This window comes from Camelus bactrianus, chromosome X (genome assembly GCF_048773025.1).
Source record: "Camelus bactrianus isolate YW-2024 breed Bactrian camel chromosome X, ASM4877302v1, whole genome shotgun sequence".
Lineage (NCBI taxonomy): Eukaryota > Metazoa > Chordata > Mammalia > Artiodactyla > Camelidae > Camelus > Camelus bactrianus.
Genome location: NC_133575.1, coordinates 84,731,997 through 84,755,816, shown reverse-complemented (window position 1 = coordinate 84,755,816; position 23,820 = coordinate 84,731,997). Strand labels below are relative to the sequence as shown.

The 23,820-nt window shown below is 32.9% G+C and overlaps 1 protein-coding gene across 2 annotated transcripts in view; it reads right to left on the bottom strand.

The window, feature by feature from the left end:
* Nucleotides 1-502: 502 nt before the first annotated feature.
* The window catches only part of RBM41 (RNA binding motif protein 41), a 56,950-nt gene continuing 33,632 nt past the window's right edge, over nt 503-23,820 (bottom strand). For both annotated transcript variants that reach the window (XM_010946120.3, XM_045509987.2), the window contains 2 exons: nt 7,819-7,966; nt 503-5,895 (listed from right to left, as the gene is read on the bottom strand). In XM_010946120.3, coding sequence (XP_010944422.1) covers nt 5,729-5,895; nt 7,819-7,966 — 315 coding nt within the window. In that variant the 3' untranslated portion in view covers nt 503-5,728. The remainder of the gene's footprint in view (nt 5,896-7,818; nt 7,967-23,820) is intronic.

Here is a 23,820-nt window from a genome sequence, read left to right as displayed (position 1 = left end):
AGTTAATAGTACCACATTGATATTATTTTCCTGGTTTTGATAATTGTACCATGGTTATGTAAGATGTTAAGCTGGGTGAAAAATATATGGGAACTCTCTTACTATTTTTGTGACTTTTCTATAAATCTAAAAATGTCTTTTTTAAAATATCTTTTTTAAAAAACATTTTTTAAAGAGAGCTTATTGTCCTAATTTGTATTACTATTTTGAATATTTTTCTTAGTTTATCATTTGTATTTCAGTTTCTCTATAAATTTTCTTTTTGTACTCACTTTTTAGTTTGTATATTAAGAAAATTATATATATTGTATAAGGAAATTATCTCTCTGTGTGTGACAAATTATTTTCCAGTTTGTCTTTTGATTTTTTTTATAGCAGGTTAGTGTGTATATGTGTATATAGATTTTTTAACTGATGATTTCTGCTGACTTGTGGGCAGAAAATAAGAAACAGTATCCACATGGCTTTAACTCTCCAATAGTAATCAAAAGATCACAGAATATGGACATGACTGAGAAACTTTTTCTTTCCTCCATTAAAAATTACATTTATTTTAAAATGTTCATACAGTAAAATTCATCCTTTTTGGTGTACAATTCTAGGAGTTTTGACAAATGCATACACTTGTGTAATTATAATCAAGATACAGAAAATTACCATTATTAACACAAAATCCTTGTGCTACCATTTTGTAATAGCTCCCATTTTTAACTCATCATCCACTGATTTGTTCTGTTTCTACAGTTTTACTTTTTTTCCCAGAATATCATAAATGGACTCTAACAGTAAGTAGCCTTTTGAGTTTGGCTTCTTTTACTTAGCAAAATGCATTTGAGATTCATCCAAGTTGCTGCATGTATCATAGTTCATCATAGTTTTTATTGCTGAATAGGATTCCATTGTATGGATATACCACAGTTTATCTATGCACCAGTTGAGGGACATCCTCCATTTTTATTTTCCTCTACTGTTAATGGTCTAGTAAAGGGCAGAGGTGAGATTTTACACCCAACAGGAAAAAGTTCCTTCTGAAAAGTCCAGCTTACAAGTATATGCTCCCGGGTAACATGCAAGTAGTTATACCAGGATAACTTACTTCTTGTCCTTTAAACTATAGTTAAAATTGGAGTTAATCATAAGTGAGCAGTATATCAAAGGAATAGATGTTTGTCCTGAGTATAGTTAGATGATATCCTCAGATCAGACCTGACAAATATTCTGGAAGCCAAATCATTGGCAGAGTATTAAAAATTTCTTTAGTTAAAAAATACTGAAAAAAGTAAAAATCAGCCCAAATCACACTTTTAAAATTCTTATAAAGCAAAAGTCCCCTTTCAGCCTATCCAATCCCACCTCTAAGAGGTTTACAATTTGGTATGTATATTTCCCAGCTTTTTCCTAAGTTTTTTCAGAAATCTATATATACATATATGATACATATACAAATGCTTTTGTTTATAAAAACATATTCACGTTATACATATTTCTTACTTTTTAACTTAATACAAAATCCTGGACATCATACAGGTTAGAATGTATTCATAGATATACCTCATTATTTTAATGGCTGTAGATATTCCACTAAATGGATGTGCCATAATTTATCCATTCTCATACTGATGGACACTTATGTTGTATCCAGTGTTTGTGTGTGTGTGACTTTATTAAAATGTAACTCAGATACCATAAAATTCACCCAATTGAAGTATATAATTCATGGTTTGCAGTATATTCACAGATTTGTACAATCATCATCACAATCAATTTTAGAACATTTTCATCAAGCTCTAAAGAAACCCCATACACTGAAGCTATTACCCCCAGCCTTAAGCAACCACTAATCCACTTTCTGTCTCTATATATTTGCCAAGTCTGGACACTTCATATAAATGGAATCATATAATATATAGTCTTTTGGAGTGACTTCTTTCATTTAGTATGTTTTCAATGTTGTAGCATTATTATCAGAAGTGTTCCCTCTTCTACTTTTTGGAAGAGTTTGTGAAGAATTTGTACTAATTCTTCTTTAATATTTGCTAGGGTTAATCTGAGAAGCCATTTGAGTCTGTGCTTTTCTTTATGGGTATTTAAAAATTATTAAGGAAACTCTTACTATAAGTACTTTCTTTGCACTCCTCCATTGGTTTTAGTAGTTTGTATATTTCCAGGAATTTATCCTTTTCATCTAAGTTACCTAATTTATTGTCATCACACAATTGTTCACAGTATTCCTTCATGATTTCTATTTCTGTAAGTTTGGTAGTAATGTTCCCTTCATTTTTTATTCTGGTAATTTGAGTCTTCTTTTTTTTCCTGGTCAATCTAGTGAAAGGTTTGTCACTTTTGTTGATCTCTATATAGAATCAACTTTTGGTTTCATCAACTTTCTCTATTGATTTTCTATTCTCTGTCATTTATTTAACTAATCTTTTATATTTCCTCCCTTTGGCTTGTTCTAGTTAGTTTCCTCCTCTTTTTCCAGTGCCTTAAGGTATAAAGTGAGATTACTTTTACATTATCTTTCTTCTTTTTAATTATAGGCATTTGTACTTGTAATTTTCTGTCTAAACATTGCTTTAGGTGCAGCCCATAAATTTTGGTATGCTGTGTCTTCATTTTCACTCATCATAAATTAACTTTGCAATTCCTTCTTTGACTCATTGGTCATTTAAAAGTGTGTCTAACTCATATTTGTGTTTCCCAACTTTCTGATATTGATTTCTAACTTCATTTCATGTGGTCAGAGAACACGCTTTGCATGATTTCAGTCCACTTAAATGTATTGGTTTGTTTTATGGTATGTGATATGGCCTATCTTGGACATGTTTCAATTGCACTTGAGAAGAATGTGTATTCTGCTCTTGTTGAGTCAAGTGTTCTACAAATCTCCTTAAGGTCTAGTTGACTTATAGCATTGTTCAAGTCTCCTATTTACTTGTTCATCTTCTGTCTAGTTCTATTATTAAAAATAGGGCACTTAATCCCCCAACTCTTATTGTATACTTTTATATTTCTCCATTCATTTCTGTTTTTGATTCATGTATTTTGGTGCTCTGTTGTTAGGTGCATATATTTATAATTGTTATATCATTTGGTAGATTGATTCTTGTATCAGTATAAGATGTCACTGTTTATCCATACTGACTTTTTTGTTTTAAGGTCTATTTTGTCTGATATTAGTATAGCTGCTCTAGTTTTCTTACAGTTGCTGTTTGCCTGGTATTTGTTTTTACCCTTTAACCTTCAGTCTGTATGTTTGAATCGAAAGTGTGACTCTGATAAATAAGTACAGAAGTAAGTCTTGTTTTTTTCCCAGTTTGATTTCTGCCTTTTGATTGGATTGTTTAATTCATTCATACTTATTATTATTATTATTAATTAGGTGGTCTTACAACTGCTATTTTACTGTTTCTTTCCTATTCTTTATGTCTCAAGCTTTTGTTTTATTTTGGTTTCTCCATTCCTTTTTTTTTTGCCTTCTTTTGCATTGAGTATTTTTAATGTAACATTTACATTTCTTAAATAATATATTCACTATACATTTTTTAGCTATTTACTTAGTGGTTGCTCTAGGGCTTACTATACACAACTTAATTGGCTTCAGATATATATATATACACACACACACACATACGTACACACACTAAATTCTAATGAGATATAAAAAAACATATTCCTATATAAACATTCCTTTTCCCAGTTTTTATGTGGTATTATTGTTACTATTATTATTATTTCTACATGTTATAAACCCAACAATACATAGTTATAATTATTAATATAATTTTGCCTTTTAAGGTAGCTGAGAGAAGAGTAAATATATATTTATAGACTTTTTATATTAAACTTATTCCCCATTTCTTGTTTTCTTCATTTGCTCCTGGATTTGAGTTACCATCTGGAGTAATTTCTTTAGTACAATACAGCTTTGTTTTCACCAACTTCCTTTGTCCTGTTATTAGTAAATATATTACAGTTTTGTATGTTATAGATCCAGCAATGCAACTATATACATATTGTTTTATAAAATTACATTTTCAACCAATTAAGAAGGGAAAAATGTATTTAGACTGTCCTTTATAATTATATAATTACCTTTACCCGTGCTATTTTTTGAGTGTGTAGATGTAAATTACTGTCTGAGGTCACTTGCTTTCCACCTGCAGAACTTCCTTTAATATTTCCTGTAAGTCAGATCTGCCAGCAACAGATTTTCCCAGCTTTTGATTATGTGGGAATGTCTTTATTTCATCTTCATTTTTGAAAAACAGCTTTATTGAATATAGGATTCTATATTGATAGTGTTTTTTTTCTTTGAGCACTTTGAATATGTTATCCCACTGCCACATCCATTGTTTCTGATGAGACATCATCTGTTAATCTTATTGAAGTTCCCTTGTAAGTGATGCTTCATTTTCCTCATATTGCTTTCAAGAGTTTCTCTTTGTCTTTGGATTTTAGCATTCTTATTATGGTATGTCTGTGGATTTCTTCCTGTTTATCCTATTTAGGGTTCATTGAGATTTCTTGGATGTGTAGATAATGTTTCTCATCAAATTTGGGTTGTTTACAGCCATTATTATTGGAATATTTATTTCTTCTCCTCCTTTCTTTCTCTGGTATTCCTATTACAAGTACATTGGAGTGCTTAATGTTCCTATACCCTGATAAATTTTCATTTTTTTCCTTTCTGTCCTTCAACCTGGATACAATCATCACAATCCAGTGAGGTAAGTAGTATTATTATCCTCATTTTCATTGATGAGAAAACTGAGGCTCAGATTAAGTGACTTGCCAAGGTCACAGAGTGGTAAGTATGGCTGTGAAGTTCCAACAGGTCTGACGTCAAAGTTTGTACTACTTCCTCTATATCATATCATCTTTCTAGTCTCCAGCAACTATAAACAAATAACTGGGGATTTGGTGCTGGCTGCCTGTCTTCTAGAGAGCTCTTTTTCTTTTAGTATTCTTTGCTAGTAAGTTCCTCTTCTAAAATTCATATATCTAATCCTTAACATATTAGACAATAATTCAATGTTTATTGCTTTGAATTCAATGATTACTCAATGGTAGCTAGCTTAAATAACTATGAGAACATTAGTAGTTTGATCTAAATTATTTCATTAGAAAAAATATATAGCTTTTTGAAGACACTGACAACTTAATGTGGAAGTGCTCATTAAATATGTTGACTGACTTATGAAAACTACCTACTGTTACTGCTGATAGTTCTCATTTAACAGCATTTACTGATGTTTAGACCTGGGGTCCTGGTCATTTATTTATGAGGTGAATAAAATTAGGGCCAAATGGGCTCCAGAAAATAAATATTTCAAAATGTAATTAGTTTTTTTTTTTCAGTTCTGTATATAGGAGGCAATCTTGGAAAGAATGTTATCTCAAGGGACAAATATTTAAGACCTCATATAAATTACAAAGATTAAAAAAATCCTTGGAAATAATCCATTGTAATTTATCCTGAGAAAATTATACTCTTTGTACCCTACCCTTCATACTCAGTATACAGTCTATCCTGTGGTCTTTGATTATAGAAAATGTTTTCTACCAATTCTTTCCAAAAGCTGAAAGGGATGACCTTAATTAGACTTCCTCTCCCTCGGTCTGTTTCTTTTGTTCAATTCCAAACAAATTGCTATCTATACACAAATCTTAGATCTAAGATTCTGATGCAAGAAAGACCTCCTGGGACTCACAATCTATATGTATTCTAGCTACCACTGATTTCTGTAGTGCTATCTGTAGTAGATGATATTATAGAAGTAGTATGGAGATCTGACCGTTGCTTTTTGTTCTTTCCAAATTCTATCACTAATATTTTCCCACGTAGTTTATATCCATTTACCAGACGCAATGCTTGCCATGCTATTTCCTTATCTAAAAGAGAAAGAAAAAATATCAGTTTACATATGGCTTAAAAATTCAATTCTATTCCATATCTAATTTATGTTGTTTTTGCCTTGGAGTTAAGTGTAGGCTATAAGGTCATAAAGTTATTTGGTTGTATTGTGTTTTCCATAATCTCAAATTTGTATAACTCAGCAAGATTAAAGTAATGGTTAAGAATAATGACAATAAAAACTTAAAATACTTTTGAGAGTGTCTCCTAATTCAATGATACAGGGAAAGAAACAAGGATATAGACAGTGTGCTAAAGAAGGCTAAGTTGTAACTAATAATACACAAGCCTCTATCTTAGATAACAGATTATAGGTATTGTGAGAATGAATGATATCATTTTCAAAATGGGCAACACAAATAAAAGAAGTTATAGTATTGGGGACATTTTGCTACTTTTTCCTTTTGGTCAGAAAGTGGTTTTAGAGGCCCTCATTAGGACAAATAAGTTTAAGAATCCTTATAGGCATATGGAAGCTTGAGGGGTGACAATATATAGTGTATAGCAGGAGGATTCAACTTATGGGTTTAGAGCTTGGATGTAGGATACTAAGAAGGAGTGGAATTATTGCCCAGAGCCTATGAAATCATAAGTAGAAAAGCAATGTCTTTAGATTGAACCAATTTATGTCTCACATGTGTATACACTACAAATTTTCAAATGTAGATAGCTGCTGTTATAATTAGTTAAAACAGCTATTTATTTAAAAGTACTTAGTATATAAAGCCTTTTTATTACATATCTTTTCAATTAATGGATCATATTAGGTGGAGGTGCAGGAAATAATTTTTTAAGTTGAAAAGAGTCCTAACACTTAAAAAAGACTGAAAGCCACTAGTGTTGAGGATCCACAAACCTTCAAAGAGATCAATGAGATAGGACAGTGCAGAGGTGTTTGGTATTGCTCATGTGTACAAGCACTTGCCTATAAATAGATTACTAGGTTGTATATAAATGATGATGGTTTATGGATAATAAAAAATACAGGTTCTACCCAACCTCAACCATAAAAGAAAGATAGTCTAGTCTGTCATAGAAACTGAAATTCCTATGCAGGTATAACTTGTTTAATTGCACTTTGCTTTATTATGTTTTGCAGATATTGCATTTTTTACAAATTGAAGGATTGTGGAAACCCTGCTCTGTCAGATGATGGTTAGCATTTTTTAGCAATAAAGTGTTAAGGTATGTATATTTTTTAAGACAAAATGCTATTGGCACACTTAATAGACTATAGTATAGTGTAAGCATAACTTTTATATGTACTAGGAAACCAAAAAATTCATGTGACTTGCTTTATTGAGATGTTCACTTTATTGTAGTGGTCTGCAACCAAACCTGCAGTATCCCTGAGGTATGCCTGTATTATTCCTCCCTTTGGATTAGGATACTGAAGTCATGCATTAAGATGCAAACAATAGTTAAAAGAATATATCATCCATTAATTAGTTATGAATTACTAGTGAATTAGCATATTAGCTTGCAGTCTCTTAGTCCTAAAAGAATAGGGCATAAGGCAAGTACAGGTGTTCTGATCAGAATACTAATATCTTAATAAGTAATGCAATTATAACTTGGACTAGAAATATTACTTTTAGCAAAGGGAAAATAAATTTTGATAGCATGAGAAGGAAGTGTCAAGACTGGGGCAAACTGAGGACAATGGGGTAAGGTGGTCATGCACTGTCAATGGAGAAGAGGAAGCACAAAATGGAGGATAGAAGAAAATTAAAAATATGTTTTCCTTACTTCTCTTACCTTCTTCCTATGTGCTTCTTCAAGCACATGCTTCTCACGTGCTGTGGAGAAATCAAGGGGCTATATCTAAATTAGAGAGGGTATAAGTACTCTCTAATGAACTGATGCTACAAATGAGTAATTATCCAGATGAAGCTACTTACTGGGGAAGGTGATAAAAGCTTGCCCCCTCATTCGTCCAGTCATCATTCGGAATTGAATTGGAGGTCCTTTTTTCTCCTGGAACCGAGCGAATAATGAGACAAGATCTCTTTCAGTCACCCGAGGACTAAGGTTCTTCAGGTATAACACCTAATATAAATCAAGGATCAACAGAAATATCACATGAGGGAGGTAAGGCAACTATTTCATTGCGGTAAGAATTAGTTAGTTTCAGATAAAGATGCTGGATTGAACACATACATCTAATTTCATTCCTTTCAGAAAACTCTAAAACTATAGGGGCTTTTTTTTTTTTTTTAAATACAAATCCACAAGGTCAGGAAGAATAGGGAAAGGAGGCAATAGCAACAATATTCTAGAAGCTAGAAAATAACTGGATGAATGTACTCAGGAAAGCTGAATCTTAAACCAGCAGTGGGGAAAGCCAGGAACTAATCCAGTCTATACCTAAGAAACCTAAAACAGTTCAGGAACTGGTATTTTTCAGGTGCCTCTTGAAATGGATGTAAAGAGATGGGATTAAGATAAGGTGGTTAGGCTGAAAGCTCTTTGAAAACCAACTAGATCTTTAAACATCCTCCCCTACAATATGCTACTAGACCACTCCCAATCCTGGTGAATATTGGAGGTTCATTCTCTGAATATGGGTAATGCTAGACACAGGTGGGGATATGAATGTTATTTCTGAAAACAGGAAGATTAAGAGAAATAATGCATTCTGAATGGTGAGGACACCACAAATACTCCCTGCCATTTGACTCCTATAATTCTGGTAGTACCCTCTCAAGTAAGAGTTCTGAAGTGTCTTCTCTGGTGAATCTGATTAGCCTCAAGAAGAAAAATCTAAAAATGCTGATTTGGGGTGGGGAACTTCTCTAACAAATGGACCAGCCAGATGACTTTAAAGTGAAGCTCAAAGTCAATAAGGACCACTCATGTGCTCTGAGCTTCCAATCTGTTTTTTGGACCCTACTCATAAATACGAACATGGATTATCAGACATCTGAGGAAAGCCTCTAATGTGAAACAGAACAGAACAAACTAAGAAATGAAAGTAAATGGGAGAAAACAGAAACCATATAAGGAGGAAAAAAACTTCAAAAAACCATCACTAATATCCTCAGAGAAATAAAGAGACAATACTCTATCTACTAGGAATGGGATGCTATTTTTTAAGAAAGTAATAGTCAAGAAAACAAAAAAGAGCTCATAAGTGTGATTGAACTTAAGTTCTTATCAGCTTAAAATAGATTGTTATAGGATGTTTTAAGTAAGCGCCATTGTAATCATAAAGAAAATACCTACAGAAGACACACAAAAGAAAATGACAAAGGAAAAAGCACATCATTATGAAAAAAATCCGTGAAACACAAAGGAGGACATCAAGAGAGAAAAAGAGAAACAAAAGAGCTATAAGACTGAGAACAAGTAATGGCAATAGTAATTCTTTCCCTATCAATAATTACATGTAAATGGATTAAATTCCCTAATCAAAGACATAGAGTGGTTGAATGAATGAAAAACAACATCCGATTATATGCTGTCTACCAGAAACTCACTTTAGATTTAAGGCCGTACACAGGCTGAAAATGAAATAGTAAAGAAAGATATTCCATACAAACTGTAACCAAAAAAAGAGCAAGGTTGGCCATGCTTATATAAGATAAAATAGACTTTAGGTCAAAAACTGTCAAAAAAGACAAAAAAGGACATTATATAATAATAAGAGTCAATTCACCAAGAAGCTATAATGACTATAAATATATATGCACTCAATATCAGAGCTCCTAAATATATGAAGCAAACATTGATAAAACTGAAGGGAGAAAGACACAGCAACACAATAGTACTAGGAGATTTCAATACCTCACTTTCAATAGCAGAAGAAAAACTAGAATATTCACAAATATGTGGAAAATAAACAACATACTCTTGAACAACTAATGGCTCAAAGAAGAAATCTAAAGGGAAATTAGAATACCTTGAAACAAAATGAACATAAAACCACAGCATACAAAAATTTATGGGATGCAGCAAGAACAGTACTAAGAGGGAAGTTTATAGCAAAAAAAACCCACCTACATTAAAAGAGAAGAAAGATCACAAACAACTTAACTCTACACTTCAAGGAACTAGAAAAAAAGAACAAACTAAGCCCAAAGTTACAAGCAAATAGTAAAGATTAGAGTAGAAATAATCAAAATAGAGATTAGAAAAAAATAGAAAAATCAACTAAACTAAGGGTTATTTTTAAAAAGATAAAAACTGACTACCTTTATAGCTAGACTAAGAAAAAAGAGAAAGATTCAAAATCAGAAGTGAAAGAAGAGACATTACAACTGATACCACAGAAATAAAAGGATTGAGAGGCTACAATGAACAATTATATGCCAACAAATTGGATAACCTAAAAAAAGGATAGATTCCTAGAAACATACAACCTACCAAGGTGAAATTGTGAAGAAACAGAAAATCTGAATAGATGTATATAACTAGCAATAAGATTGAAACAGTAATCAAAAACCTCCCAACAAAGAAAAGCCCAGAAACAGATGGCCTCACAGGTGAATTCTACCAAACATTTAAAGAAGAATTAATGCCAATCCTTCTAAAATTCTTCCAAAAAAGTTGAAGAGGAGGAACACTCCCAAACTAATTTTATGAGGCCAGCATTACTCTGACACCAAAAGCAGAGAAAGACACTACAAGGAAAAAAAAAATACAGGCCAAAATCCCTGATGAATACAGATGCAAAAATGCTCAACAGAAAACTAGCAAACTGAATTAAAAAGCATATTAAAAAGATCATACACCATGACCAAATGGGATTTACCCCTGGGATGCAAGGATGGTTCATATGAAAATCAATCAGTATGATACACCACATTAACAGAATGAAGGATAAAAACCATAATCATCTTAATAGTTAGAGAAAAACCATTTGAAAAAATCCAACATTCTTTCATAATAAAAATGCTCAATAAACTAGGAATAGAAGGAATTTATTGATATTGACTATCAACATTGATATTGACCTTGCCAATGATTTCTTAGATATAATATCAAAAGCACAAGCAACAAAAGCAAATATAGACAAATGTCATTACATCAGTTAAAACCCATCTGCACAGCAAAGGAAACATTAGCAAAGTTAAAAAGCAACCCACAGAATGGGATAAAGTTTTGCAAATCACATATCTAATAAAGGGTTAATATCTAAAATATATAAGGGACTCCTAAAACTCAAAAGTTAAAAAAAAAAAAGTGTTGGTGAGGATATGGGGAAATTTTAACCCTGTATACTGTTGGTGGGAATACAAATTGGTACAACCACAATGAAAAACAGTATGGAACATCCTTTAAAACTTAAAAATAGAATCCACATAATACAGCAATCCCACTTCTGGGTATATCCCCGAAAGAACTGGAATCAGGATCTGGAAGAAATATCTGCATTCCCATGTTCACTGCAGCATTATTCACAATAGCAAAGACATGGAAACAACCTAAATGTCCATTGACAGAGGAATGGATAGATAAAATGTGGTGTATAAATACAACAGGGTATTATTCAGCCTTAAAAACAAAGGAAATCTTGTCATTTGCTACAACATAGGTGAACTTGGAAGACATGGTAACTGAAATACACCAGAAACAGAACAAACAGTACAGGATCTCGCTTATATCAGGAATCTAAAATAGTCAAACACATAGAAGCAGAGAGTAGAATTTGTTTACCAGAGTTAGGAGGAAGGGTAATAGGGGAAGTGTTCATCAAAGGGTACATAGTTTCACTTATGCCAGATGAATAATTCCTATAGATCTACCATACAGCATAGTGTATACAGTTAACAATACTGTATTGGATACTTAAAAATTTGTTAAAAGGGTAGCTCTTATGTTGAATGATCTTATCATAAGGAAAAAGGAGGGAGGAAATTTCTGGAGGTGATAGTTAAGTTTAGGGCATGTATTGGTGATGGTTTCACGGTGTATACTTATCTTCAAACTCATCAAGGGGCATAAATTAAATATGTACAGCTTTTCTGTATGTCAAACACTTCAATTAAAAAAAAAAAAAACTTAGCCAAGGAAGTGAAGGACCTGTACACTGAAAACCACAGAACATTGCTCAAAGAAATAAAGACACAAATAAATGCAAACATGTCCCATGCTTATGGACTGGAGGACAATATTGTTAAAATGTACACACTGTCCAAAGTGGTCTACAGATTTAATGCAATTCTTATCAAAATCCCAATGGTACTTTTTGTAGAAATAGAAAAAATAATCCTAAAATTCAGAAGGAACCAGCCAAAGCAATCTTGAGAACAAAACTGGAGGCCTCACACTTCTTAATTTCAAAATATATTACAAATGTACAGTAATAAAAACAGTATGATACTGGCATAAAGTCAGACATGTAGACCAATGGAACAGAATAGAGAGCCCAAAAATAAAACTGCACATATACAGTCAACTGATTAACAAGGCCGGGGACGGGGGTAAGAATACACAATGGGGAAATAATAGTCCCTTCAAGAAATGCTGTTGAGAAAAGTTGATATCCACATGTAAAAGAATAAAACTGACCTCTTTTTTTTATATCATACATGAAAATCAACTCAAAGTGGATTAAAAATTTAAATATAAGATCTGAAACCCTAAAACTTCCAGAACAAAACACAGGGGAAAAGCCTCATGACATTTGCCTTGGCAATGATTTATTAGATGTTACAGCAGAAGCAAAGACAACAAAAGCAAAAATAAAGAGGGACTACATCACTAAAACACTCCTGCACAGCAAAGGAAACAATCAGCAAAACGAGAAGGCAACCTACAGAATAGAAGAAAATATTTGGAAACTATATATCTGATTAGAGGTTAATATCCAAGATACATAAGGAACTCCTGCAACTCAGTATCAAAAAGACAAATAACATCCCCAAATGGGCAAAAGACCAAAATAGGCATTTTTTCAAAGAACACATACAGAAAATGAGTATTGATGAGAATGTGGAGAAACTCAAACCCTTGTACACTTTTGGCAGGAATGTAAAATGGTGCAGCCACTATGGAGAACAGTATGGAGGTGCCTCAAAAAGTTAAAAATAGAACTACCATATGATCCAAGAATCCCAGTTCTGGTTACTTATCGAAAATAATTAAAATCACAATCTCGAAGAGATATCTGAACTCACATGTTTATTGCAGCACTGTTCACAACAGCCAAGAGGTAGAAACAACCTAAATGTCCATCACAGATGAATGAATAAAGAAAATGTGGTATATACATGCAATGGAATATTATATGGCCAGAAAAAGGAAGGAAATCTTGTCATATGCTACAGATGAAACTCAAGGGCACTATGCTATGTGAAATAGGCCAATCACAGAAGAAAATACTGCATAATTTCACTTATATGTGGTATCTATAGTAGTCAAACTCATGGAAGCAGAAAGTAGAATGGTGGTTGCCAGGACCTGGGGGGATAGGGAAATGGGGAGTTGCTGTTAAATGGGTATAAAGTTCAGTCATGCAAGATGAAAATTTTCTAGAGCACTGCTGTACAACATTGTGCCTATAGCTTACAATACTGTAATGTACACTTGAAATTTTGTTAAAAGGTAGATCTCAGGTTATGTGTATTTTCCTGTAATAAAAAAAAGATGGAGGTGAAAAAAGAGATCTTTATATATGAGCTAGCGTAAGTTATATCCTTTATAGCTTAAAAGAACTTGAGAAAAATTAAGACAGGAGTAGCAAAAGCAAGGAGCAGGAAAATAGAGCCCACTTAAATGACTTATCTATTGAAATGTATGAGTAAATATATTAAACACTGTAATAAGCAGCAGATTCTTTATGTCTGAAAGCTTTTAGAAGCTGGATATTCACATATTTAGCATTTAACCATACTCATCTTAACAGCAAGGACATAGAATAACTGCTTTGTAATTCACTTAAGTAATTTCAGGTGATCCAGAGTTCTGGCTCTGAAATATTCATCATGAAAACATCATCAAATTAAATAACCATAGAAAGAGAAGGGTATGTGAAACATACTTCAAGTTTCTCACCAAGTAGGAAAGATCCATACTAAGATTGTTCCCTTTGATATGAACATTTTTAAAAAATCAAGAGGACTTCTGGTCAAGGTGGCTTGGTCACTCCTTGCGTGGATGCATCTTCTCTGCTCCAAAAATATACATACATACATATGTACATACATACATACATATATCCACATGCATGGGTATGTATGTATGTATATATCCACAACATATATATATATTCATATATACAAAGATACAAAGATACAGCTAGGCTCAAAAACAAGATAAACATTTCTGTGAAACAGAAAAGTAGAAACTCCAAGTGATAATAGAGGATGAAGCTCTTCTTGGTATCCCTCTGCAATAAACAGTATTGTTTTGTATTTTTTGAACTTTATATAAATGGTATTATACTGTATGCATTCTTCTACAGCTACCTATTTAATTAAAAAAATACTTTATTTTTTAACCACAGTTTTAGATTGAGAGAAAAACTAAGAAGATAGTACAACGAGTTCCCATATACCCCACACCCAATTTCTCCTATAATTAACATTTTATATTACTATGGTACATTTGTTAAAATAAATGGAGTAATATCAATATACTGTTATTAACTCAAGTCCTTAGTTTATTTTGATTTCCATATTTTTCCCCAATGTCCCTTCTCTATTCCAGGATCTCATCCAGGGTATCACAGTATATTTAGTTTTCTTATGTCTTTAGTCTCTTCTTGGCTGTGGTAGTTTCTCAGACTTTTCTTGTTTTTAATGATCTTGACATCTTTAAGGAGTACTGGTCGGGTGTTTTGTAGACTGCTCCACTACTAGAATTTTTCTGGCATTTTTCTCATGGTTAGATTGTGTTATGGATTATTAAGAGGAAGACTACAGAGAAAATGTGCAACTTTGATCACATCATATCAAACATACATACTTTCAACATGATTTATGACTGGTCCTGGCCATGATCAACTGACTGAGGTAGCGTTTGTTAGGTTTCTACACATTTTTTCCCCTGAATTCCTACAGTGAACTCTTTGGAAAGAACTCACTCAGAGTAGCTCAAAACTAAGGAGTGAGAGTTATGTTTCCTCTCCTTGAGGTGGAGCATCTACATAAATTATTTAGAATTCTTCTTGGGATATTTGTTTCCTCTCCCCCATTTATTGATTTACTCAATCATTTTATTATAAATATGGACTCACAGATACTCTATACTTTGAGTTATAATCCAATATTAATTTGCTAATTTTGTTGCACAAATTGTTCCAGTTTTGGTCATCAGAAACTCTCAGATGGTTCCTGTGCTTCTCTGATTCATCCCCAACAATGTTTTCATGTTGTTTTTAGCACTTCTGTAATTTCTGGCACTATAAAATGCTCAAGGCTCATTCTGTATATTTTCTGCTCCAGTACTAGAATCAGCCATTTCTCTAAGGAATTCTGGCTCCTTTTATTAAAGAATGGTATTAGAAACTAAGATCTGGGTGCGGAACATGTTTGTTGCTATTGGAGTGTCATTTCATTTAGACCCGTTCAGCTGACAGAGAAAAAAATTATGTTTACACTAACTTGTGTATATACACTTTTTCTGTAAATATTTCAGTGTGTAACCATCTATATCTATATTAAGTTAAACATGAGTTCACACTGTCTCCAACTTTAAACCCTTATCACATGGATCATTTTAGTTTCCTCCCTTTGCTTTTCTGTAAATCCCAACAGTGAAAAACCTGGCTCCTACCATCTACCATCTACCATCCATTTACTTAATTGCTTCATTTCATTATATATGAATATCAGTAACAGAATTGTTAACCTGCACCCCCATGGAACACAATGTTATCAACTAGGGTACAGTGATTATGTACAGTTCTGTTGCCATTAGTCTTCCGGACTCCACACATTTCCAAAGATATTTAGGTCAGCACCATTTCATCCATACCTTCATTCAGGTTGTGTCATATATTTGTAACAGATTCTCATGTCATAGTCTGCATTCTTTCCAGGGTCACCTCAACCTCCTAAACAATTTTTTAAAATATCTGTATACATTAAAGGTGACTCTGCATGCTGTTTTATAGGTTTTGACAGATGCATTTTTGCATTCACCATTATAGTATCATACAGAATACTTATATTGCCTTAAAAATCCCCTGTACTTCACCCATTCCTCCCTCTCCCTTAATCCCCTCAAACTCTTGGCAACCATTGATCATTTACTGTCTCTACAGTTTTGTGTTTTCTGGAATGTCATATAATTGGAATCATACAAGATGTAGTCTTTTCAAACTGGCCTCCTTCACTTATTAATATGCATTTATAGCCCCTCTATGTCTTTCTGTGGCTTGACAGCTCATTTCTTTTTATTGCTTAATTAGATTTCATTATATAGAAGTAGCACAGGTGAATGTATCCGCTCATCTATTGAAGGACACCTTGAAAGCTTCCAGTTTTTGGCAATTATGAATAAAACTGTTATTAACATTCACATGCTGGTTTCCGTATGAATATAAGTTATCAAATCAATTGGGTAAATAATAATGAGTTCAATTACTGGACTGTATGGTAAAACAACATTTAGCCTTGTAACAGACTGTCAAACTATCTTCCAAAGATGTGCCATTTTGTATTCTCACCAGCAATGAAAGAGTTCCTGTTGCTCAGCATCCTCAAGAGTATTTCGTATTGTCAATCTTATTGTGAATTTTAGCCATTCTAATGGGTGTGTAATGGCATCTCATTATTGTTTTATTTTGTAATTTCTTGGTGACAAGTGATGATGAGCTCATTTCCATATGCTTATTGACATGTATATAACTTCTTTGGTCAGGTGTCTGTTCTTTTGCCCATTTCTTAATTGGGTAGTTTGTTTTACTACTGTTGAGTGTTAGGAGTTCTTATGGATACAAGTACTTTATTATACATGTTTTGCACAAGTTTTCTGTGGCTTGTCTTTTGATTCTTATAAAAACATCTTTCACATGGGGGTGGGGTATAGCTCAAGTGGTAGAGTGCATGCTTAGCATGCATGAGGTCTTGGGTTCAATTCCCAGCACCTCCATTAAAATGAATAAATAAAGAAACCTAGTTACCCTCCCCAAACCAAAAAAACAAACAAACAAAAAGCATCTTTCACATAGCGGAAGTCTATAATTTTAAGAAAGTCTGATTTATCAATTTTTTTCTCTCATAAATCATGCTTTTGGTGTTGTATGTATGTTGCTGTATGTACATCACCAAACAGAAGTTCACTTAGATTTTCTCCTGTTTTCTTCTAAAAGTTTTATAGTATAGTTTTACATTTAGATTTATAATCCATTTTGAGTTAATTACTTTGAAGAATGTACGATCTGTATCTAGATTAATTTTTTTGCATATGGATATCCAGGGGTTCCAGCACAATTTGTTGAAAGACTGTCTTTTCTCCATTGAACTGCCTTTGCTCCCTTATCAAAGGTCAGTTCACTATATTTGTATGAGTCTATTTCTGGAGTCTTTATTCTACTCAATGTTTTTTTTAAACCAAAGATTATAATTAGTCTTAAAGTTGGGTAATATCAGTCCTCCAACTTTGTTCTTCTTCTTCAGTATTGTGTTGAATATTCTGGATCTTTTGTCTTTCCACATAAACTTGGAATTCGTTTGTCTATATCCACAAAGTAACTTGCTGGGATTTCGTTGGGACTGTGTGGAATCTACATATTAATTTGGGAAGAATTGATATCTTAACAATATTAAGTCTTACAATCCATGAACACAGGCTATCTCTGCATTTATTTATATCTTCTTTAATATTTCAGCAGTGTTTTATATTTTTCTGCATATAGATCCTGTACATATTTTGTTAGATTTATACCTAAGTATTTCACTATTTTGTGGTGCTATTATAATGAGTGTTGTGTTTTTCATTTCAATTGTTCATTTCTTGGTATATAGGAAAGCAATTGAGTTTTATATATAAATCTTATATCCTCCAACCTTGCTATACTCATTAGTTCCAGGAGTTGTTTCATGTTGTTGATTGTTTGGAATTTTCTACATAGATATACATGTCACCTTTGAACAAAGACAGTTTCATTTTTTCTTTCCCAATCTGTGTGCTTTTTGCTTCCTTTTCTTGTGTTATTGCACTAGCTAGCATTTCCAGTACAATACTGAAAATAAGTGGGGAGAGGGGACATCCTTGCTGTGTTTCTGATCAGAGGGGAAAGCATCCAGTTTTTCATCATTAAGTATGATGTTAGCTGTAGGGTTCTGTAGATATTCGTTATTAAGTTCAGGATGTTCCCCTCTGTTTCTAGTTTGTTGAGTTTTTGTCATTAATGGGTGTTTGTATCTGGTTAAATGCTTTTTCTACATCATTTGAAATGATGATATGATTTTTCTTCTTTAGTCTGTTTATGTGATAGATTACATTAATTGATTTTCAGAAGTTCAATCAGACTTGGACTCTTGGAACAAATTCCATTTGATTATGATATATAATTTTCTGATACATTGTTAGACTTGATTTCTTAATATTTCAATTATTCAATCAAATATTTTGATCAAATATTTTCATTTTCCTAATACAGTAGCCCCCTCCTTATCTGCAGTTTCACTTTCTGTGGTTTCAGTTACCCAAGGTCAACCATGGTCTGAAAGTATTAAATGGAAAATTCCAGAAATAAACAATATATAAGTTTTAAATTGTACAATGTTCTGAGCAGCATGATGAAGTCTTGTACTATCACACTCCATCCTGCTCTGTACCACCCAGGACATCCCTTTGCGCAGCATATTCATGCTGTATATGCTACCTACTCCATTAGTCACTTAGTAGACATCTTGGTTTCAGATCAACTGTTGCAGTATTGCAGTGCTTGTGTTCAAGTATCCCTTATTTTACTTAATAATTTCCACAAAGCACAAAAGCAGTGATGCTGGAAATTTGGATATTCTCTTACTGTGCCTAATTCATAAATTAAACTTTACCTTAGGTATGTATGTATAGGAAAAAACCCAAAGTATTTATAGGGTTTAGTATGATTCATGGTTTAAGGTATCCACTGGGGGTGTTGGAATGTATCCCCACTAAATAATGGAGGACTACTGTATTTAGGATTTTTGCATCTATGCTCATGAGAGATACTGGTCTGCAATCTTTACTGTAATGTATTTATCTGGTTTTGGTATTAAGTTAAGGCTGGTCTTAAAGTAAGTCAGAAAGTGTTCCCTTTGCTTCTACTTTCTGGAAAAGATTGTAGAGAATGGGTATCATGTTATATTCCATTTCACCTCTCTTTTAGCATATCAATTATACTTCTTTTTATAACTTTTAGTGGTTGCCGTAGAGTTTGCAATATAGATTTGCAATTAATCTAAGTCCACTCCCACATACTATACCACTTCACAGATAGTACAGATACCTTATAACAGTTATATACACCGAATACAATTCCTTCCTTCCATCAGTTATAACATTCCTGCCATTCACTTCACTTATCCATATGCTCTGATTACCTACCACATTGCTGTTATTACTTTGAACAGTGATTGTTTAGATCACTTAAAATAATAAAAAATATTATTTTACCTTCATGTATTCCTTCTCCTATGCTCTTCCTTTTTTTTTTTTTTTAAATAGAGATCTGATTTTCTGACCTATATAATTTTTCTTCTCTTTGGAGAACTTAAAAAAGAATTCTTGCAAGGTAGGTTTACTGGCAACAAATTCACTCAGTTTTTGCTTCTTTTGATGAAGTCTTTATTTTTCCTTAACTTTTGAAGGATTGTTTTTCCTGGATACAGAATTTCAGGTGGGTATTTTTTCTTTCATCACTTTAAATATTTTACACCACTCTCTTCTGATGTGGTTTCTGATGAGAAATCCAATGTAATTATTATCAGTTCTTATCTTTGTTACGCTATTGGTAAAGTGTTTGGCTGTTTTCTAGATTTTCTCCTGGTCTTGGGTTTTCTGTGTTTGAACATGATATGCTTAGGTGTTTTTTGTTTTGTTTTGGTATTTATCGTACTTGGTGTTCTTTGCTTGGAAGCTGGATCTGTTGTCTGGTGTCTGTCATTAATTTTGAAAAATTCTCAGCCATTCTTATTCAAGTATTTCTTCTGTTCCTTTCTTCTTCTGGTATTCCTAATAATGTGTATGTCATACCTTTTGAAATTGTCCAATAGTTCTTGGATATTCTGTTACACTTTTTTAGTCCCTTTTTTTGTCTTTACATTTCAGTTTGGGAAGTTTCTATTGACATATCTTCAAGCTTACTGATTCTTTCCTTCGCTGCATCCAGTCTACTGATAAGTCTATCAAAGGCATCATTTCTGTTATAGTGTTTTTGATTTCTAGCATCTTCTTCTGGTTCTTTCTTAGTTTCTATCTGTTTACATTATCCATCTGTTCCTGCATATTGAATACTATTTCTAGTATACTCTTTAACATATTAATTATAGTTATTTTAAATTCCATATATACAATCATTTCAAAACCTGTTTTGTATCTGAGTTTGGTTCTGATGCTTGTCACCTCTTGAGACTGGTTTTTCTTTTAGCATGCCTTAACTATTTTTTTGTTGAAAACCAGACGTGGTGTATAACATAATAGAAACTGAGGTAAATAAGCCATTAGTGTGAGGTTTTATGTTAATCTAGTCAAAGGTTGGGCTGTGTTTATGTTTATTCTAGTTGTAGGTATTAGAGGTTTTTAAAAATTTCCTCTAATATCCTTGTTTTTGTCTCCCCTGTTTTCTTCGGGTTTCCCTAAAAACTTTTTTTTTTTTATTTTTACCAGTGTTCAGCACAATTTTTCAGTTATTCATGGACATATACACACTCATTGTTACATTTTTTTCTCTGCCTAAAAACTTCTTAAATAGAATCTGAGCCTTGCAGGGCTTTCAGCTGTAATCCACAGTTACTATACTGAAGCCCTGTTCATGTGGTAGTAAGGTGTGGGGTATGGGGAAACATTCTGCAATCCTATAATTCTCAGTCTGTTAATATGTCTGTACCCCCAGCCCGTAACCTTCACAAGTGTTTCACAGCTTTTATTCTCTCTCTCTCTTAGATGAGACAGTAAGGCTAGAGGAGACTGGAGTTGGATAATTTCCATTCTCCCACACTAGAGAAGGCTTTGGTAAAGTTGTTTTACTTGCTGGATAGCTCTTTAGGTAGAAGCTCTGTATGTATTTCAAAATGATTACTTTTGCCTTCGCCATACCAAGAACAGGAGACTTTTTCTTGACTCTTCACATTGAGAACATAGTGGAGTTCCTGGAGGCATTGTGGCCATCATGAGTTTGCTGCTCAAACACTAATCTATACTCTGCCTCCTGCAATTTGTCAAAGTTACTGCTTAAGTGTTCCTACCAGTTTACGGCTCCAGTGCTTTCTGCTCCTGATAAGCAGATTTGGGCTGTGATTCTCTATAATTGCCTGTCTCTCCAGACTTCAGGATTGCAGTTTGCTCTGTGACTTCCAATCTCTGATGGTCCAAGAAAAGTCACTGATTTTTAGTTTGTTCAGCTGTTCTTCTTATTGTATGACAGGAGTGATGACTTCAAGCACTTTATATGTTGGCTGAAACCAGAAGTCTGCAACAAACTTTTTTCATTCAACATTATGTTTGTGAGTTTCACTCACATTGATACCTGTAGTTCTATTTCATTCATTTTCTCTTCTGTATAGTATTCTATGAATATATTATGCTTTATCCATTCTCCTGCTTATGAATATGCATGTTGTTTATAAACAATGCTATAATGAACATCCTTATAACATCTCCTAATGTTCATGTGTAAGAGTTTCTCTAGGACAGATACCTAGAAGTGGGATTACTGACTTATAGTGTATGAGCATCTTCCATTTTACTAGATATGTCACAATGTTCTAGTAGTTGTACTTTTTATATCCACCCAGTAGTATATTATAGTTTATTAAGAGTTCTTGTTGTTCCATATGTTCACCAATACTGGGCATTGTCAAGCCTTGAAGTGTATGCCAACAGCCTGGGTATTAAATGATATCTCATTGTAGTTTCATTTTCCATTTCTTTGATTACTAATGAGACTTTATAAGTTAATTCGCCATTCATGTTTCCTCCCCTGTGAATTGCCTGTTCATATCTTCTGGCCATTTTTATTGGGTTATTTGTGTTTTTCTTATAGATTGTAGGAAAATTTCCTTAAAATGACTCAAAAAGCACAAACCATCAAATAAGATGATTTAATTGCATTAAAATGAAAGACTTCTGCATATCAAAAGACATCAGAAACAATGTTAAAAATATAAGCTACCCACTGGGTGCAGCAAGGGTTTGTATCCAGAATTTAAAAATAAAATTTATAAATAATATGAAAAACTAAACAAGCAAATAATGGGCAAAGAAACAGAACAGGCAATTCACAGAAGGTTCCTGAAAGGCTAATAAATGTATGAATACATGCATAACTTCACTGGAAATCAGGAACTTGCAAATTAAAACAATGAGATACCTTTCAAAGACATTAGACTGGTACAAATTAAAAGCAGAATACTACAAAGTCTGGCAAAGATGTGAAAGAGATTTCTGAAATTCTGCTTGCTCATGGAGGTGAAGATATACATACCCTATATCACAGTAATTCCACTCCTACGTATGTAATCTAAAACAGTGATTCTTAATAATGTCACTCTCAGACCAGCAGCATCACCAGCATCACCTGGCAACTTGTTGGAAATACAAATTCTCAGGCCCTACTCTAGATATACTACTTAAAACATTCTGGGGGTGGAGCCCAGCAATCTGTGTTTTAACAAGCATTCCTGGTGATTCTGGTGCACACTAACATTTGAGAATCACTGCAATAGAGCAATATTTTTCCAGCTTTTTTGACTGAGATCTATAGGAAGAAATGCATTTTATATTCTGTCCCACACACATATCACACACACACATAAAACAAATCTTCAAGAAACAGTAATTATCCTTACTACTGTGTGGAATGCACTTTGATATTTTCTATTCTATTTCATTTCTTTAAAAAGAATTGCTGGTTATGACCTACTAACAGTAATCTAAAGTTTGAAAAACTGTCCTAGAGAAACTCCTGTACATGTGCAACAGGAGATATGTACAATAATGTTTGCTGCAGAACTGTCTGTAATGACAAAAAATAAAAAGAAACAATCTTCAGGAGAATGGATAAATGAATTATAGTAAATATCTACAATAAATATTACTTAGTTCCTTACATCATTAGAAATAAATTCCAAACACATGTATATTGAGTCAAAAAAGGAAGTTTCAGAAGGATATACAGAGTATAATATCATCTATATAGTTTAAAAATATGTAAAACTATATGTTGTTTATGAATATATTGATATATAGTAAATATATAAAAACATGCATGGGAATGATAAATAGCAAATTCAGTATAGTGGTTACCTCTGGAAAGGAGAAAGGGGAATAGGACTGGTGAGGGATATGGGAAAGTCTTCAGGTGTTTCTATAAGGCTTTATTATTTTTTTAAATTAAGCAAATTTGGAAACTGTCAAGAACTGATAAATATGGCTGGCTGGGTACAAAGGTGCCTGCTGTATTTTTCTCTGTAAGTTTTTATAATTAGTAATATTTCATAACAAAAAATAAATAAAAATCAAGCTACCCTTGAACAGCAAGAATATATTAGAAATGCAATCACTCAAAGGAAACTGCTTTAATACCCTTCATTTGCAATGCCTTTTTAAAAATTCAGGGAAAGCCAGAAGCTAACATTATTTTTTTGGTTTTGTTTTTTAAATTAGACACAACCAAGTATATGCTCCAGGGGCTTGTGTTGCTTCTTTGGGTGACATAATGAAATTTTCAATTCTGGATGTAATTATGTAAAAAATATCACATATATTATGAATGTGAAGTAATGATCTGATCAATAAAACAAGGA